Source organism: Hyperolius riggenbachi, chromosome 5 (assembly GCF_040937935.1).
Source record: "Hyperolius riggenbachi isolate aHypRig1 chromosome 5, aHypRig1.pri, whole genome shotgun sequence".
Lineage (NCBI taxonomy): Eukaryota > Metazoa > Chordata > Amphibia > Anura > Hyperoliidae > Hyperolius > Hyperolius riggenbachi.
The window spans coordinates 429,634,658-429,654,928 of NC_090650.1; the positions used below are offsets into that span (position 1 = coordinate 429,634,658).

General features: G+C 48.9%; 1 protein-coding gene across 1 annotated transcript; it reads right to left on the reverse strand.

Moving 5' to 3' along the window:
- Window positions 1-540: 540 nt before the first annotated feature.
- LOC137519465 (E3 ubiquitin/ISG15 ligase TRIM25-like) lies at window positions 541-2,127 on the reverse strand. The gene has a single exon (XM_068238421.1). The coding sequence runs from the start codon at window positions 2,122-2,124 to the stop codon at window positions 541-543; it is 1,584 nt and encodes a 527-aa protein (XP_068094522.1). The 5' UTR covers window positions 2,125-2,127.
- Window positions 2,128-20,271: the final 18,144 nt, after the last annotated feature.

A 20,271-nucleotide genomic window follows, 5' to 3' on the forward strand; every position in this document is an offset into this window, starting at 1 on the left:
GAGCGATCCCTGCGTATGGGGCTGGAGGAAGCCCCAGGTATGTATAAAATCTTTATTCTGGCGTCTCTGGTTCCCTTTAAAGGGAACCTTAGCTAACCTGAAAAAAAAGTTTCACTTACCTGGGGCATCTACCAGCCCCCTGCAGCTGCCCTGTGCTTCCGCCGTGACAAAGCGATCCTCCGGGCATCTGCAAGTTTCATTTTCGGCAACTGTCCAGTCCAGGCCACTGTGCCTGCATGGCCCTGGCTGCCGCGAGTCCTCGCTCACACTTACAGAGCCATTGCAAGCGCAGTACAAGAAAATCTCATCCTTCGCATGTGCAGGATGGCGACGTGGAGCAGTGGCCTGGACTGGCCAGTCGCCGAAAACGTGGTGTTGCATATGTAAGGGAGCCACCAGAATGTTGGCCTAGGAGCAGAAAAACTATAAATCCAGCCTTGGACTTCCCGGTAATCTGGCTGCCATGCAGCAATACGTTTTTAATGCAGCAGTATTAATAGATGAAAAAAGTTTATTTTAGCAGCCCTACATTATATTATCTCACCTCTCCTGGTTGCTTCTCCCACATATCTTTATAGAGCCTTTTTCTACATATAATGCAGCATGAAGGGGCTCAGTGATGAAGGTGGCAGTGAAGGTGTGGAGGTGTCTGATTGGGACACACAGATCATAAAAGGACAGCCGCCCGGCCTCATAATCCAGATATATCCCCACTCTATTATTGGAGACATTGTCAGGTAACCGGACACATTTCCTCTCATATATCACTCCGCACTGATTATTCTGCCCCCACAAACACCAGGACTTCTTATTATTTCCAATCCCTGACTGCCCTCCTCTCCTGGCTATACTGGGGTAACACATTCCTACACGCCACCACTCTGATTTACTGACATCCAATTCCCAGTAATGTCGCCCTGAGGAGAAACTCTGTCTGCTTATCACCTGAGAGTATGTCTGAAATCTCTCCGGTGTTTCTGGGCGATTCTGGCTGATATCTGACCTGGATACAATTTTCATGTCATCTGATATATGTAGATCATTATGAGCTGTGTTTATATCCAGTAATATGTCTGTAGCCTCCTGTATGATGCAGCCTTCAGTTACCCCGGCTATTATATCAGATAACCCTGTGTATAATGTGTGCGAGATGAGAGCCTCATCCAGATCCCGCCCATCATGTCTCTCTCTGTCCTCCTTATCCCCCTCCTCAGTGTCACACAAGTCACCTGTGTGTGATTCCTGTAAGACAGTCAGTGGGTCAGTCATGTTACACAGCTCCTCAATGTGACACATCTTCCTGGACAGCTCGGCCTTCTTTATTTCCAGCTGCTGAATGAAATCAGCCAATGGCAGAGAAAGCTGCTCCTCCTGCCTGGAGACCTCTCTCAGGACACTCTTCTCCAGGTCGTCCAGCTGTCTTTTGAGGTCTCTAAACAAGGCAGTGACTCTCTCTGTTACACCAGATGACTTTTCATGGACTTTTCTTTTGTTCTCCTGCAGACTCTGGACTTCTTTCTCAGTCTCCTCTGTCTTAGTGATCAGTTCCTGTACATAATTTCTTAGTTTCTGTTTCTTCTTCTTGGAGGCCTCATCTAGCGTATCCACATTGTGACCCTGGTGGTCTCCGGCCAAACTGCAGGACACACAGATACAGGCAGAGTCCACAGTGCAGTAATATTTATACAGTTCTCTATGGACAGAGCATTTCCTGTTCTCCAGGGAAGTGGTGGGGCCACACAAGACGTGTTCTGGTGACTTGCTGTGGACTCTCAGGTGATTGTCACACAGAGAAGCGTCACACAGTAGACAGTACATAACAGCCGGTACAGGAGAGTGAATACAGTAAGTACAGAAGACTCCAGTCTCTTCCTGATCTGGCTGAGCAGAGCGGAAACTCTCCACAATGTTACACAATGTTATGTTCCTCTGCAGTGCCGGCCGTTCCTGAAACTCTTCTCTGCATTCAGGACAGGAATAAACTCCAGCCCCCTCCTGTGTATCCAACACCTGATCTATACAGAGCCGGCAGAAGTTGTGTCCACATCTCAGGGTCACAGGATCTGTATAAATGGTCAGACAGATGGAACAGTCCAGCTCCTTCCTCAGATCAGCAGACGCCATTCCGGACAGCAGAGGAGAGAAATGAGAGTGAAAGTCTGAGAAGCGCAGAAACTAGAGGGAGTCTCAGATTCCTGTACAGGGTGCGGTGGAGAGAACCTCTCAGTCTCTCTATATGTCAAACATACTTACACTAAGGAACAGAAAATGTCCTTTACCTTACAGCTCCTCCCACAAACACACCTGCAGCTACAAACTTCTTTTGAAAATTCAATCACCTTATGTTAAAGTGAAATTCCAGTCAAATTAAAACAAGAAAATTCAGTTCAGCTCTTTGTAGGGCCTAATGGCAAACATTATTCATCCTTCTGACCTATTACAGTACTTAACACAGCCATTCCAAAGTATTGCTAGTAGAAACAGCGGTGCTGGTCAAGCTGAGGGACCCACAGCCACTTTCTGGTCGCTGCAATTTGGTCGCCACCACTAACTCGTAAGAAATAGGGGACTGAGCAGGAAACACTATCCACACCACCAATCCAATGGGTTTAGTAAAGTTGTGTGAGCAGAGGCGGCTGCGGAAGCAAGCTCCATGCCTGAAGCCCAGCGGTAAGAGTCCTGGTGGGCAATTTCAGTGTTAGTGTTACCTGTTGCGCCCCATATTTCTCACAAATTTGAAGACTTGGCCTATAAGGTTTCCCGCTGGGTCCTCTCAAACTAAACTAGCACCCAAACAGTCAGATGCCAGCCTGCTGCAATCAGTGGATTGTGGATCCTGAAGAAGCAGTAAAGAACCACAACACACGTCAGGTCGGGGCCTCTCCTCCTCCTCCAGGTCAGCTTACCATGGATCCCTTTCCCTGGAACTGGGGGATTCATCCTCATCCACATCCCTGATAGTCGGCTCTGCATTCAGCTTTATTCTCTAGTAGCAGCAGTAGGTGCTCTGATGCCTTCAGTATGTCATATCGAATATGTCATATTGAAAACTCACCTTTTGATTATAAAATTCCCTCAGGCCGGTTTCACACTGCATATTGGCGGTGCGTTGCGGCAGATGCGTCGCATTGCATCGACAGATATAGGCCTTCAGGGAATACTGTGTTACTAAACCGTAATCCCTGTGTGGCATCCAGCCAAGCAGGAAGTGATGCTCACTTCCTGCTGGCCAAGAGATCACATGCACGGAAGTGTATTGCATAAAATACACTTCCGGCTTATGCGCGACTCGTAACACCTGCGTCCGGTATTCACACTTACACGGTTCGCAACAGACTTATAAGACTTCTGGTCTGATGCAGAGCAACCCAAGTACGCGCGGTAACATAGTTTTGGAAGTGTGTCAGATTGTGGACCACACCGCGACGCAGGTGATTTCCCCCATAGGTTTGCATTGGAGTGCGGTAGCACTGCATAAGTTTGACGCACCGCCCCCGTGTGAAAGGGGTCTCAGTCACACTTTCCCAACACAACTGGACAGTGGTACAATTAGCAAGGTCATGCCAGATGATACTTCCTGGAGCACATGACCCTCTGCCAGGCTGAGTGGTCATCAATCTTAGAGTAAAGTTGCCAGGAATCGTAAAAAGTACAGCTTCCCAGACCTGCAGTCCCCAACATGGCAGGAGTCTTCATACCTCCAGACCTGGGTATAATCTTCAACGCACAGGGGCACATTTGTTTCCCTCCACACAGCATCTTTATAATTTATAATCCAAAGTTTTCATATTTTATGGGATTTCTAGCCTGTCGAAAAATACTAGAGGAACCATCTGTTCAGAAGTTATGTCTATTCTGACACACGTTCCAGGAAACTCTTGCACAAATGGGACTTTGCCATCCTGAGATATACAGGTTCTCAGGCATACATATTTCATATCTGCAGATTTGTAAAGTTCTACGGAATTTGAATATGCATTCCATTTTGTAAAATGAGCTACAAGCTCGGAGAGATGGGCAAAACAGGAATTATGCCAAAATCTCTACCTGTGAACTGCCCACTGTTCCTATTACACAAGGCTGGACTTGTCATAACCACTCCCAGCTACAGAGGGAGTTAAAACACAGCAATGCCCTCAGGTCCTAGTCCTTGTTCATCATCTGATGTTGAATTCCATCATCGACAGGCCAGATGGACTCTGGCAAGTGGCCATCTTGGATTCCTTTACACAAAGGCCTCTGGCCACATGGCATCTCCACAAAGACTTTATTGCTTCACTGGACTCAGCCAAACACGGTATTTAGAACTTGTTTTAGATATTCTATTCATTTCTCATCTTTTCCTCATTCTATCCAACCAATCCGTTTAAGCTCGCAGATATATTTGTTTGCCAGCTAATGTATATTTTTTGTGTATAATTTTTTAATAAACTAAGCATTGAATTGTTACAGTTCTCCTCCTTGTATCCGGTTATTCTGATTTATGCTAAGATCTCCATGTCCTCATAAAGAGATACTCTACCACATTGTCTTATTTTTATTAATTGTTGATTTGTTAGCTAGGTGACAAATAACCGTTTCTTCCCTTTAGGGTAGCTAGCCGGGGGCCCTTCGCCCCGAATTCAAGTGAAGGGTATTGGCACCATTCCAGCACAAAATTGATAATCTTATTTTACCGATTGTACATACAAACGAGATAATATCATGCATGGGCACAACAACCAATCTTAACCATTTACTATGTTCACAGTGGATTCGCCTCCAGAAGTTTCTAGTGAATGAGACCTGCCTGGCAACTGTGGCCTAGCAATACGGGATTGGCGGGTGATTTGTTGCAAGTGCTTTTTCTGAGTCTTAGTTATGCCCATATTGCCCATTGGGTATTCTTCCTGGTGTAAGGTGAGGATTAAGGTCTGGTTCACACTTGTATCTGCGGAAGAATAAAATAATTCTTAGCATAATGTACCACCCAAAGAAAGCCTACGGTAATTGGTGGTGAAAATAACAAGATTATAGATCATTTTGTTGTAATGAGTAGTGATAAAGTTATTGGTGAATGAATGGAACGAGCACTGAAAGGTAAAAATTGCCCTAGTGCTGAAGAGGAAAAACCACTCAGTGGTGAAGTGGTTAAGAGAAGCTCACAATCTATTCCGTACCATAGTCATATGTCCATCGTAGTCTAGGGGGAAGCCAATTAGTCTGTATGTTTTTGGGATGTCGGAGGAATCCTGAGTGGCCAGAGAAAACCCAGACAGACACAGGGACAACATACTAACTCATAATGTAAACCATAAATCAAGGCACCCAGTACCAGGACATACAAAACCACCATGCAAATTCACATTGGTAGGAGTGCAACCGAAACCAATACGATTGCTAGAAATGAAATGCAGAACACCAAGTATAAAAAAGTTTTACTAGCTTGTAAATATCCTCATAAAGAACTTAAAAACATATTCCCCCGGTGTTGTGTAAACCCCCCCGGCCGGAGAGCGCTCTCTACTCCCTAACACGCATCGCACAGCTACCAGCCACACAGACACACAATCTAGATGGACCAATCGCTGGTATCCCATCCAGCAAGATTATTGCATAATCCACAAAGTCTTAGTTCCGTAACACATGAAAAAGCAGTGCTATCCTGCACAAAATGCAGTAAGGGAAAGACTCCTCCGTGGTTATTGGTTAATGGTGGCACAACAGTCCCATGTAGATTGTAACCGAGATACTGAACTCGGATCACCACCTCCCTCTGTACTACTGATGTAGGATATTGGCAGTCACAACTGTGGGCCATATGGAGGAAACCCCTCTGACGATGTCTAGCACCCGATGCGCTGTACACGCTCTCTGCTCAGCTGCTCTCACCGGCAGATGGAACTGAGCAAGACAGCATGGTTCAGTGTCACCAGTGGTGCAGCCCGGGGATGACTTTCACCCATGCAGGCCGGGGCAGGACACTTTCCCCTAATGTGATTGGCCGGCTTAGTACCATGAGTGGGGTTCAAACCAGGGACCCAGCACTGCATAGTGCTATGCCACCGTGCAGCCCAATCGGAAGGTTGATAGCTTGTGGATGTTTGAACAGTGGTGACGGTCAGGGCCGGATTTGTACTTTCCAGCGCCCAAGGCCCACTGTCACCAACCAAGCCCCCCCCCTTTCCCCCCCACCACCCAATATCATTCTGTCCAATACCCTGACTAGTGATCACTGGTTTACAGGAGGAAAAGCCTGGTTTATGCCTGGTACAAAATGCAATTTCCCTTCAGATCAATGGGTTGAATCGATAATTTTCAACAGGTCCAATCTGACTTCCAATTGTTTTTCTAATCAATTTTCGGATCACTTCTATAAAAAAATCATTTCAACCCGTTAATCTGATTGGAAATTGCATTTTGTGTACCAAGGATTACTAGCTTGTGTATACGTGTGTATGTTTCCTCTCAGCTAATAAATGATTGTATTTATTATCAGAGCAACAGGTTTCTCAGTATAGAAGTAGCAGAGCTGAAGGCAGCAAGAGCAGTGTTCATCTCTCTGTCTGCTGTACTGTAATCAAAGACCTGTTGCTCAGCTATCAAAAGGCATCAACTAGGCGATAATAAAATTGTACCCCGTTAACCCTTTATATGGCGACTGAACTACTGTATAGGGTCTTTTCAGCAAGCAGATAGCTTTTCTGTTTTGTAAATGAACAGTTATTCTATCTTCTGTTTACCTACTAACATGGTCTGTTCAGTCACAATCTCATCTCCAAATCCACTGCTGCTGACCTGATAACTGTAATGATCCGCTCGGCTGGCTGCACAGGCAGACAGCCGTTTGACCATTCCTTGTGTCTGAGGGATGCAGGTCTCTGGATAAGGCCCGGTTCACACTTGCGGTTGCTATCCGGAATCGCCGTGCCGGAGCCGTGCCGGAGCCGGACCGCATGCGGACCGGACGAAACGGACGCACGGCATAGCAATGAAAGTCTATGCGACCGTTCACATGCGTACGTTTCGTCCGGACCGGAGCCGGACCGGATCCGGACTCCGGCGTCCGTTCCAACATGCGCTATTTTTTGGTCCGGCTGGTCCGGCTGACGTATCCGGACCGGAGCCGGAATGTTGCATCCGGCCAATGGAAACCAATGAGAACCGGAGAGCGCACAACACACTGGCTATAAAAACCGGATGTTGTACCACACTTCCTATGCTGACTCTATGGTATGGTGGCCATTTTGGATGGGGACCACATGGCACCAGCGTTCACAGAGTGGAGCAGCACTGACTTCATGCTGGAGCTTTTTGGCAGCAATATGGAGCAGGATCTGTCTGATAGCGAGGGGGTGAGGCCCTACACATCAGAAGACCTCATCCTACAGGTGCAGCAGGTACCAGCCCTGTGGGACAAGGGGGATGCGGACCACAGCAACATCAAAAAATGCAGAGGCCTGTGGAAAAAAATTGCCAAGCTGTATGTGGAGGACTTTGAGAACTTGAGCAAGAGACAGCAAGGCACAGAGGGTATGTTGACTAGAAGTTTTTTGGGGGGGCTTGTGGTTTAAGCTTGTGATGTATTCCACTTTTGCTATGGATTTGTGTCACCCACGTGTTGCCCACCCACCTGTTCCCCACCCACCTGTACCCCACCTGTGATGTATCCCACCTGTGCTGTATCCCACCCACCTGTGATGTACCCCACCTGTGCTGTATCCCACCCACCTGTGATGTACCCCACCTGTGCTGTATCCCACCCACCTGTGATGTACCCCACCTGTGCTGTATCCCACCCACCTGTGATGTACCCCACCTGTGATGTATCCCACCCACCTGTACCCCACCTGTGATGTATCCCACCTGTGCTGTATCCCACCCACCTGTGATGTACCCCACCTGTGCTGTATCCCACCCACCTGTACCCCACCTGTGATGTATCCCACCCACCTCTACCCCACCTGTGCTGTATCCCACCCACCTGTACCCCACCTGTGATGTATCCCACCCACCTCTACCCCACCTGTGCTGTATCCCACCCACCTGTGATGTACCCCACCTGTGATGTATCCCACCCACCTGTACCCCACCTGTGATGTATCCCACCTGTGCTGTATCCCACCCACCTGTGATGTACCCCACCTGTGCTGTATCCCACCCACCTGTACCCCACCTGTGATGTATCCCACCCACCTGTACCCCACCTGTGATGTATCCCACCCACCTCTACCCCACCTGTGCTGTATCCCACCCACCTGTACCCCACCTGTGATGTATCCCACCCACCTGTACCCCACCTGTGCTGTATCCCACCCACCTGTGATGTACCCCACCTGTGATGTACCCCACCTGTGATGTATCCCACCCACCTGTACCCCACCTGTGATGTATCCCACCCACCTGTGATGTATCCCACCCACCTGCGATGTACCCCACCTGTGCACATAAAACATACACAATGACCAATTATTATACATCAATTTATTGTAAAAAATTAATACATTTAAAATCACTCAAAAACTTGAAACTCCAAAATAAACACATTTCAACAAAACATATTAAAAACCAAACATTCACCCTCGTCCTGGTGGTGTGGTAAAATAAAGTCTCAGTTGGTCCCTGTTCCGCAGTGACACTACCCTTGGCCTGGTTGCATACCTCCGCAGGGGCATTAGTGGAAGCACATTCGGGGGTTCCGGAGTCTCTCTTTCCTCCTGCCGCACAAAGTTGTGGAGGATGCATGCTGCCTTCACCACGACAACTGCGTTGCCCGGTTTTAGCAGCATGGGCGTGTGGAACACCCTCCACTTTGAAACCAGGATCCCAAATGTGCACTCCACCATTCTCCTTGCACGGCTCAACCGAGCATTGAAGTTTAGTTGGCTGGCATCAAGTCCCCTGTCTGGGTACGGACGCATTACATGGTCGGACAGGGCGAAGGCCTCGTCCCCCACAAACACATAGGGGTAGGCCGGTGCCCTTGTCCCAGGCCAGGGTCTGTCACGGGGGAGACGCAGTCTGCCTTCCTCCATCAGCCGGCAAAGGGTCGTACGCTGGAAAATTCCAGAGTCATTGGAACTACCGTACGACCCCACATCCACGTACACAAACTTGTAGTCCGCATCTGCCACTGCCATTAGAACAATGCTGAAGTATTTTTTATAGTTGAAATAATGGCTGCCACTCCCCACGGGTTTCTGAATCCGGATGTGTTTCCCATCCAGTGCGCCAACACAATTAGGAAACTTGCACTCGGTCCAGAAGCCCTGGGCGATCTCCTCCCATTTCGTGGTGTCCGGCACAGGCATGTATCTGGCCCTCAGTCGCGTCCAAAGGATCCTCGAAGTCCTCACGACGATGCCTGCCACCGTGCTCTTCCCAATACGAAATGTGACATGTAGCGATGTATATGTTTGTCCAGTTGCGATGTACCTACAAGAGAAATAATCGAAATCAATTTTTCATGTCGTTACAGGAGAAAGGTTCAAGACAAGGTGGCGCAATATACGGGATGCATACGTGAAATGGCTACGGAAGAAAAAACTTGCTGAACGAAGTGGCAGTGGCGGGGGAAGGCGACAAAAAGACTACCAATTTGCCAAGCAATTGTCTTTCATCAATGCAAGCCTGGAACCTAGACTGTAAGTACCACTACTGTGGGCAGGAACTGAGAGCTCATACCATGACTTCGGCCATGTATTGCTATGGCCTCAATTCCCATGGCTAGCGAACTTTTCTCACAAGCTTTATCAAATGTTGGGTAGAAACGGTTGATAAAGTGATTGCTAGTGTTTGCTAGCTCTGTGAATTGACGCCACATGCTGTTTGGCACACCAATAAATATTGTTTTTATCTACAGGACTGAAGACAATTTGGAGCAAGAGGAACCGACCCAGGAGGCACGGTTCAGCAGTGAGGAGAGCTTGGTGGATGATGACGTCGCCGATGTAACCTATTGCCCCGAGGAGAGGCGTAGGAGGAGGGAGTCCTTAATCCCAACTCTCTCCTTTGATGATGACTTGGCAGAAGAGAGCTTGGATGTTGAGGTTGCAGGACCGAGTGTGGAAGAAGCTGAACCTCCACAATCGACCGCTATGGAAGCTCCAGGGGAACAAGAACAAAGTGAGGAGCACCAAGAGACTGCAGCACAGCCAGCGCGCAGGGCAACCCCGACACAGGCCAGAGGACGGGAAGATGCTGCCACACCACCAGTGAGAACCACCACACCAGTGAGGCGTCGAGGTACCCTCCCCCCAACAAGGAGAGAGACAGAGTCCGAGATGTCCGGGGCTGTCTCCGGACTTCTCGGGATTCTTCAGAGCCACCAAACTCTCATAACCCGGCAGTTGCAAGATGAGGACAGGGGCCACATCATGGAGCAGTACAAGTCCCACATCACTTCACTGCAATGTGAGCTCGACGCTGTACATGGGCACTACAGGGACGAGCTTAAAATGATGCATGAGATGCACAGAGGAGAAATCGACCAAATGCGTGCGCAGCATCATCAGTCGGTGGGCCAGCTGCAGAACATGATGCAGCAAATGCATCAACAAAGCAAGGAACTACTGAAATTGCAGGCACACCCGTGTTTTCACACTGTGATGTCTCTAATACCATATCTGGAAAAGGTGCCTTCCCAAAACCTGATGGCGTGCCATTCCAATTTGCTGGAGGTGATTAAACAGCACATGGACACGCCATTATTGCAACCACCAATTTTTAGACCCCCACAACCAACAGCGGTGCCCACCTGGCAATCATCACAGATGTACACCGGCTACAGAGGCAGTCAATATGGGCCACCGCTGTCAGGGTCCAGCTCATCCACGACCAGCACCCAAGAGAGTCCAGATTTCCAGGCAGCAACTCCCACCTTTTCGAGTAGTGGTGCCGATACAATTTGAAAAAAAAAGTCAAATTGTTCCTGGACATGCTCCTCTGAATACCTCCGATCCGCGGAGGAAGGATACCATCACAGGGCTTTTTAACTTTTGGTTTTGCTGGACTTGAACTTTAGGGCCTGGTGTCCCCGAAAGACACTACCTGGGTCACAACCTTGTGCCTGTTGCACTGCACCTGTAGTCCTGCACCTCTGCCATCGGTTCCTCTTGTTCCTTACTTTGTTGATCCTAATCACTTGCACAAGACCCTTGGAGCCATGGGTGAAGGACACCTTCACTGGTCGGTGAGAGGCCTAGCCTTTTCACTGACCTGTGTCCTTCATCCATGGCTCAGAGGGTCCTGTGCCAGTGGTTAGGTTTTAGAAGCACTAATAATTTAGGGCCTGGTGTCCCCGAAAGACACTACCTGGGTCACAACCTTGTGCCTGTTGCACTGCACCTGTAGTCCTGCACCTGTGCCTTTGATTCCTCTTGTTCCTTACTTTGTTGATCCTAATCACTTGCACAAGACCCTTTGAACCATGGATGAAGGACGCCTTGACTGGTCGGTGAGAGGCCTAGCCTTTTCACTGACCTGTGTCCTTCACCCATGGCTCAGAGGGTCATGTGCCAGTGGTTAGGTTTTTAAAGCACTTCAATTTATTAGGGCCTGGTGTCCCCGAAAGACACTACCTGGGTCACAACCTTGTGCCTGTTGCACTGCACCTGTAGTCCTGCACCTCTGCCATCGGTTCCTCTTGCTCCTCACTTTGTTCTTGTTCCTAACCACTTGCACAAGACCCTTGGAACAATGGATGAAGGACACCTTGACTGGTCGGTGAGAGGGCTAGCCTTTTCACTGACCTGTGTCCTTCATCCATGGCTCAGAGGGTCCTGTGCCAGTGGTTAGGTTTTAGAAGCACTAATTTAGGGCCTGGTGTCCCCGAAAGACACTACCTGTAGTCCTGCACCTCTGCCATCGGTTCCTCTTGCTCCTCACTTTGTTCTTGTTCCTAACCACTTGCACAAGACCCTTGGAACAATGGATGAAGGACACCTTGACTGGTCGGTGAGAGGGCTAGCCTTTTCACTGACCTGTGTCCTTCATCCATGGCTCAGAGGGTCCTGTGCCAGTGGTTAGGTTTTAGAAGCACTAATTTAGGGCCTGGTGTCCCCGAAAGACACTACCTGTAGTCCTGCACCTCTGCCATCGGTTCCTCTTGCTCCTCACTTTGTTCTTGTTCCTAACCACTTGCACAAGACCCTTGGAGCCATGGATGAAGGACACCTTGACTGGTCGGTGAGAGGCCTAGCCTTTTCACTGACCTGTGTCCTTCACCCATGGCTCAGAGGGTCATGTGCCAGTGGTTAGGTTTTTAAAGCACTTCAATTTATTAGGGCCTGGTGTCCCCGAAAGACACTACCTGGGTCACAACCTTGTGCCTGTTGCACTGCACCTGTAGTCCTGCACCTCTGCCATCGGTTCCTCTTGCTCCTCACTTTGTTCTTGTTCCTAACCACTTGCACAAGACCCTTGGAACAATGGATGAAGGACACCTTGACTGGTCGGTGAGAGGGCTAGCCTTTTCACTGACCTGTGTCCTTCATCCATGGCTCAGAGGGTCCTGTGCCAGTGGTTAGGTTTTAGAAGCACTAATTTAGGGCCTGGTGTCCCCGAAAGACACTACCTGTAGTCCTGCACCTCTGCCATCGGTTCCTCTTGCTCCTCACTTTGTTCTTGTTCCTAACCACTTGCACAAGACCCTTGGAGCCATGGATGAAGGACACCTTGACTGGTCGGTGAGAGGCCTAGCCTTTTCACTGACCTGTGTCCTTCACCCAAGGCTCAGAGGGTCATGTGCCAGTGGTTAGGTTTTTAAAGCACTTCAATTTATTAGGGCCTGGTGTCCCCGAAAGACACTACCTGGGTCACAACCTTGTGCCTGTTGCACTGCACCTGTAGTCCTGCACCTCTGCCATCGGTTCCTCTTGCTCCTCACTTTGTTCTTGTTCCTAACCACTTGCACAAGACCCTTGGAACAATGGATGAAGGACACCTTGACTGGTCGGTGAGAGGGCTAGCCTTTTCACTGACCTGTGTCCTTCATCCATGGCTCAGAGGGTCCTGTGCCAGTGGTTAGGTTTTAGAAGCACTAATTTAGGGCCTGGTGTCCCCGAAAGACACTACCTGTAGTCCTGCACCTCTGCCATCGGTTCCTCTTGCTCCTCACTTTGTTCTTGTTCCTAACCACTTGCACAAGACCCTTGGAGCCATGGATGAAGGACACCTTGACTGGTCGGTGAGAGGCCTAGCCTTTTCACTGACCTGTGTCCTTCACCCATGGCTCAGAGGGTCATGTGCCAGTGGTTAGGTTTTTAAAGCACTTCAATTTATTAGGGCCTGGTGTCCCCGAAAGACACTACCTGGGTCACAACCTTGTGCCTGTTGCACTGCACCTGTAGTCCTGCACCTCTGCCATCGGTTCCTCTTGCTCCTCACTTTGTTCTTGTTCCTAACCACTTGCACAAGACCCTTGGAACAATGGATGAAGGACACCTTGACTGGTCGGTGAGAGGGCTAGCCTTTTCACTGACCTGTGTCCTTCATCCATGGCTCAGAGGGTCCTGTGCCAGTGGTTAGGTTTTAGAAGCACTAATTTAGGGCCTGGTGTCCCCGAAAGACACTACCTGTAGTCCTGCACCTCTGCCATCGGTTCCTCTTGCTCCTCACTTTGTTCTTGTTCCTAACCACTTGCACAAGACCCTTGGAACAATGGATGAAGGACACCTTGACTGGTCGGTGAGAGGGCTAGCCTTTTCACTGACCTGTGTCCTTCATCCATGGCTCAGAGGGTCCTGTGCCAGTGGTTAGGTTTTAGAAGCACTAATTTAGGGCCTGGTGTCCCCGAAAGACACTACCTGTAGTCCTGCACCTCTGCCATCGGTTCCTCTTGCTCCTCACTTTGTTCTTGTTCCTAACCACTTGCACAAGACCCTTGGAGCCATGGATGAAGGACACCTTGACTGGTCGGTGAGAGGCCTTGCCTTTTCACTGACCTGTGTCCTTGATCCATGGCTCAGAGGGTCCTGTGCCAGTGGTTAGGTTTAGGAAGCAGTAATGTAGGGCCTGGTGTCCCCTAAAGACACTACCTGTAGTCCTGCACCTCTGCCTTCGGTTCCTCTTGCTCCTCACTTTGTTCTTGTTCCTAACCACTTGCACAAGACCCTTGGAGCCATGGATGAAGGACACCTTGACTGGTCGGTGAGAGGCCTAGCCTTTTCACTGACCTGTGTCCTTCATCCATGGCTCAGAGGGTCATGTGCCAGTGGTTAGGTTTTTGAAGCACTTTAATATTAGGGACTGGTGTCCCCGAAAGACACTTGGGCAACTCTTCCAGCACAAAGTTGGTGGTTGGTGTTCCTTAAAACTGACCGGGCTATACCATAGATATGTTATTTTTTTGTCTTCCATGTTGGAAGAATGTTTCCATGTTGGAAAGTGGTTGTTTTTGCAATAAAAAAATTTGTTTTTACATACCTCAGTGTGATGAGTAGTTGTTCTTGTGGTGTGACTGCTCTCCTGAACGTGGTATCCTTCTTCCTAAGGTCATCCTTCACCATCTCCAAAAGGGTATCAAACCTGTCAGGAGATGGAAAGGAAGAAGCTGTAAAGTATGTTGTGGGACAAGGTGTTGGGTGGAGGATGGGGGAGGTGTGTTTACAGAGGTTTGGGAGTGTTGTGGAGGGTGGGGGTGTAGTGTATAGCTAGGTATACAGGGGTGTGGGGGTCAGGGTGGTGTGTTTAGCTAGGTATACAGGGATGAGGTGTTGTGGGGGTGAGGGTGGGGTGTTTAGGAATGGTGGGGGTTGGTGTATTTAGGCCTATATACTTACAGGGGAATAGACATCCGAGTGTAGCTGTAGAACTTCTGTGGGTGTCGTCTGAGGTCCCGGTAGAGGGCCTGGAACTCTCCCTTCCTCTGCCTCCTGGCTAGTAGAGGGTGCACCCACCATCTCCTGCGAGGAGCACGCCTTCTCCCCACATAGTAGTAGGTAAACAACAGGAAGGAGAGAATTCCCAGGTAATAAGCGTAAAAAATGACTGGATCCATGGTCCCAACTGCTGTCTCTGTATCCAAGGATGGTCTCCACACGTCCAGCTGTCTCCAACAATGACCCCAGAGCTTCTGCTGACCTCCCAGAACCCCAGGTATTTATACAGGTTGTTATCTCTTTAAGAATCCGGATCCGGACCGCAACCGTGTTCATACCGCACGGAAACCGTATGCAACCGGACCGGATCCGGACCGGATCCGGACAGGAACCGTACGGTTCAGGTCCGATCCGGCTCCGGTGCGGTCCGGACATCCGGTGCGGTTTTTGCAAAACCGCAAGTGTGAACGGGGCCTAAGAGACCTGGCTTTGTCTTGCAAGTTCCAGACCTGCTCTGTTGCTGAGGGATTTGCATACATTGGTTATGCAAATCATCTAGCTGCTGGCAGTATAAAGGTTGGGATCACCCACAATCCTTTGCTGGTCATTTCTTCAGGGTTTGTTGTAAACACTCCTAGAGTGTTAGCCATGCCATTTCTTGTTAAAGTTATCTTAGAGTAATTCTCGGAACTGTACTAGGCAGTTCCTAGTGCAGTTAGATTGCATATCTGTTTTGTCTGTCTGTTGCAATTGTCCTGTCCCAGCGGTGGTCGACAGGAAATCGTTCTGTTTGTCTGGGTGCTAACCGGGGCAGCGGTTGCTACCGGTAGCCCCTTCTGATCTGTCTTGCTTGGATCGCACTAGCCTTGCGCTAACGCTGTGGATCCTTCTGTTCTGTTTTCCTGGATCGCACTAGCCTCTAGCAGTAGTGCTGTGGATCCTTCTGATCTGTCTTGCCTGGATCGCACTAGCCCCTAGCGGTAGCGGCAGTGGATCCTTCTGATCTGTAATCTTGTTCCTGAACTCGGATCGCACTCGCTCTGGCGGAAAGAGCAGTGGATCCTTCCTCCCTTATTCCTGTTTTCCGTTTGTCTGTCTTGTTTGATACGAACGCTTGCTGTAGGATCGGTGAGGTAACCGTTAAGCAAGCGCTCGCGTTCTCTGTTTCGTGTTTGTCTGTCGGTGGTTAGTTAGGGTGGCGTGCTTGTCTCTGTTGTGCTTATCACGCGGAGACCGCGCTGTAAACGCGTTCACTGTTGCGAATGAGTGCGGTATTCGCGTTTAGATAGCGTTTGTTATTTTCCTTATCTTCTCATTGTATGATTTGCTGTGCCTTTGCTACTCTCGTCCCCTGTCTTGCTTAAGCCTTGTGTCCCCTCCGGCAATCGCCTCTCTCGCGATTGCGTTCTTACTTTGTTTCTGCTGATGTGTGTTCACCGTCGCTGGGTTGCGACTAGTTTGGTGAACACACATTCATACTGTACCTGTGCTCTTTCTCTTTTAGGGCTGTTCAGCCCCGCATTGTCTTGATCCGTACAATCCCCATCTGGCATCTGTGGCCGTGCAGCGGTTGTACTCGTCTGCACTCCACAGCGTCATCTGCCGGTGGGAATTGCCCTCTACTGGTGCTTGCACCAAAGCTGGGTTCCCCCCTTCATACGCTTGTGGAGGATTTCTGTCGTGTCAGCGCACGCCTTGTGCGCTGATCACGGAGATTATTCCGCAATCATTACAATAACACTGGAATGCTTATTGAAATGCTGCTTTTATTGCTATGCCTTCTTTAGACTTAATTATTTTACTGATGTGATGACTAACATGGTACAGTACGCTACTATTAAAATGAGCCAGAAAGGGGTTAAGATTGAGGATGCTACAATGAACTCCTCTATAGGATAAAAAAGTATCTCTTTCTGTTTAGGATTTAAGAGTCTAGGGGAAGAGGGAATGGAGGGCGGCTGACCAGGTATACTTTTTGACAGCTGGAGATCTAAAGTAAAGCTGATATTCCTGTGAATGTGTGCTGTGCAGGGAAACTTTTTATTCAATAGTATCTACAACCCAGACATGGTAGCACTAATCACTGAAGCCTATATGATTGTCCAGGGATCATCAGGACATAGCAGACGCAGTAGAGTAAGCTGTAAGAAGTAAGGAAGATGCACAGAGCTCTGAAATTCAGGCTGTGTGTACAGCAAAGCAGGGCGGCTTTAGACCAGGAGAAATGATATATTTGTACATGTGGCCTCTTATCTCTCTCAAGTCCTGCCACCCTTCTGCCCTTTTGATTTTTTATTGCTCAAGGCTAGGACTTTTTCAGAAATCCGGCTATGGTGGTGGTGTAAACTTTCTATGGGCTTGAACCGTAGGGAAGGTGTCAGTAAGTGACATCATAAGCAGTTGGCATCCAACTCTACAGCCTCCTAATTCGTTTTAAAAAGCTATAATAGAAACTGTGTATACCGTTTTTTTTCGGAATATAAGACGCACCTTTTCTCCCCCAAGATGTGGGGAAAATAATTCCAAATATACGGAATAAGTTATGCAGTGTGCGCAGGGAAGCGATATTACCTGCTCCTGCTGGCGCGATGCTTTCCACTGCCGCGATATCCAGGGTCCTGGCTCTCCTCCCCTCTGGTTGCGGGTAGTCCTCTTGCCGCCGCAAAGTCTTGGTCATCCTCCCCTCTGGCTGCGGGTGGTCCTCTTGTCGCCGCAATGTCCTGGCCATCCTCCCCTCTGGCTGCGGGTGGTCCTCTTGCCGGGTCCCCCAAGTTGCATCCACGCTGTTTACTAGCAGTGCATGTGCGCCGGGGGTCAAGCATGACTTCATGCTTGACCCCCGGTGAAGTCAACCAGCCATTGGAGTGCGAGTGGTGCAATGACCCCCTGGTGAAGTTGGCATCTCAAGTGCAGGGTATCCCAGAACACTGGAGCTGTGGCGAGAGACATATCAGCTGCCAGGGGCTGGATGAAACCCAGGTAAGTAGATCTTTTTTTTATCCTTAAATAGTACACTATCCAGCTACTGCTACATCGCAGTACAGACAGGGGTTTTTTGGCTGAGGAAGGGTGAACAGTGGGGGTGGTGTTATCTTCTGTAGACTGCGGGAGGGTACGAAGTGACATTGTAAGTAGTAATTTGCAAAGTCTACAGCCTTGGAATTAGTATTAAAAAGGTATTTTATAGTTACACATTACCAGTGAAAGGTTGTTTTAATTATTTTAATTGAAACTGAAGCCATTCAATAGGGTTGATCGGAACAGCCGAATTACGATTTTGTCGAAATTCAGCGTTCCACAGGCAAATACCGAATCCCGTTTTCCAATTTTAGTGTCCCGAAGACATTTTCTATTGAAGACAATGCGGTTAATAGTTCTGCTGATGCAAAACTTGGATTCGGAAACAGGGCGTTAACAAACATGGCTTTAACAGAATGGCTAGGAAGGTAAAAATTGGCTTCTTAAGGTGTAACTGTCGGGCATAAAATCTAAAATCAATTCTTTATTTTTATCTTGCAAACAAGTAATAAGGATGCTAACCAGGCAATCCAAAAGTTAAAGTCACTATTACTTTTCTTGTTGATAAATGATCATTCCCCAGTTTACCTGACTCTTATTTGGTACACACAAAATTTGGTACGCACAAAGGAAGTTGCAGGGCATGCTGGGTTGTCATATTTTGCTTCTCTACTTCTACTTCTCTACTAGAGAAGCAAAAAAGGACAACCCAGCATGCCCTGCAACTTCCTTTTTGTGTACCAAATGTTTGTGTGTACCAAATAAGGGTCGGGTAAACTGGGGAATGATCATTTATCAACAAGAAAAGTAATAGTGATTTAAATTTTTGGATTGCCTGGTTAGCATCCTTATTACTTCTTTACCAGATAAAAATAAAGAATTGATTTTTGATTTTAAGCCCGACTGTAAGGGATTGCGGAGATGCCGCCGCATCAGAAAGTGGCATGGCGGCTATCTCCGCGTCTCAGCTGGCGGTTTCCGCCGCGCAGATACATGATGGAATTATGCCTGGGATTGTGGGGAATGAGGAGGAACCCGCCGCAGTGCCGAGTGGCATGGCGGCTCTCTCCACGTCTCAGCCAGCGGCTTTCGCTGCATGGTCGCATGGTGGAACTTTGCCTGCTCCTTCAGTCGCACATAGACGCGCGCATGCACAGACAGGATCATTATGCCAGCAGAAGGGGAGTCAGCTGATCAGCCGGTCAGCTGACTCCAGCACTGATCCTGATTGGCTGAGTAACTGGGGCGGTGCTTAGGAGCGCTCCCAGTATATATAGAATAGATATATAATTTTGATTCTTTGAGTGTATGGCCATACAGATCTGTATGTTTGTTGGCGTGTGTGCATGTGCACGTTGGGGCTGATTGGATTTTGGTTACATCAGAGACAAGGGGGAGGGGGTTGTGGGGATGGCCGGGGGGCGGACTTTTTAATGGTTACTATTATATCTGTGATTAATAATAAAGTTTTTGTATTTTGATTATATTCGGTGACTATTGGATCTTTTGTTTGTCCCGGTCATACCCACCTCATTCTCTATCTCACCTTGGTTTGTGTATATATAGAACAGGCCTGTCAGTTGTTCCTCGTCTGCTGTTGCATATGCTACGTGTTAGCACTCAGACCCATAGTCAGATCCAAAAGTGTGCTAGAACCAGCAGTAGCTGGGGATCCACACTTAGACAGATTCTGTTGATAGCTTAAAGAGAGTCTGAAGCGAGAATAGATCTCGCTTCAGACCTTATAGCTAGCAGGGGCACGTGTGCCCCTGCTAAAACGCCGCTATCCCGCGGCTTAACGGGGGTCCCTGTCCCCCCAAATCCCCTCCGTAATGCGGGGGAGCGCTTCCGCATTGGGGCAGGGCTAACCGCCGCAGCCCTGCCCCACGCGCGTCTGTCAGATGCGTATCTCCGCCTCTCCCCCGCCCCTCTCAGTCTTCCTTCACTGAGAGGGGCGGGGGAGAGGCGACGATGCGTGTCTGATAGACGCGCTGTGAGGCAGGGCTGCAGCCGTTAGCCCTGCCTCTAGGAAGGGCTAATCTACGACCAACTTGCGACCAAGATTTGCGGGGGGTGGGTTGGGGGGTCAGGGACCCTCGTGCAGCCGCGGGATAGCGGCGTTTTAGCAGGGGCACACATGCCCCTGCTATGTATGAGAGCTGAAGTGAGATTTAGTCTCGCTTCAGTGTCTCTTTAAAGTACTAATTGAATTGTATTATTTGTTATGACCCTCTGCTAGCCTTGACTACTCTTCTGTCTTGTGATTCTGTGCCTTTGCCTATCTGATCCAGTTGCCGACTTGGCTATCACTCACTCTGATTCTGTCTTCCGCCTTTGTACCGTATCTGTCCGTGTGTTGCCGAACCTGCTTGTCTGACTCTTCTGCCCTCACCAGGGAGTTAGTCCTGGTGAGGGGTTCTCAGTCTAGTAATCACCTGCTGCTCAGGTTGATAGC

What these genes read in the sequence shown, in the direction of transcription:
- LOC137519465 (XM_068238421.1), bottom strand. Translation starts at nt 2,124, where the DNA reads ATGGCGTCTGCTGATCTGAGGAAGGAGCTGGACTGTTCCATCTGTCTG.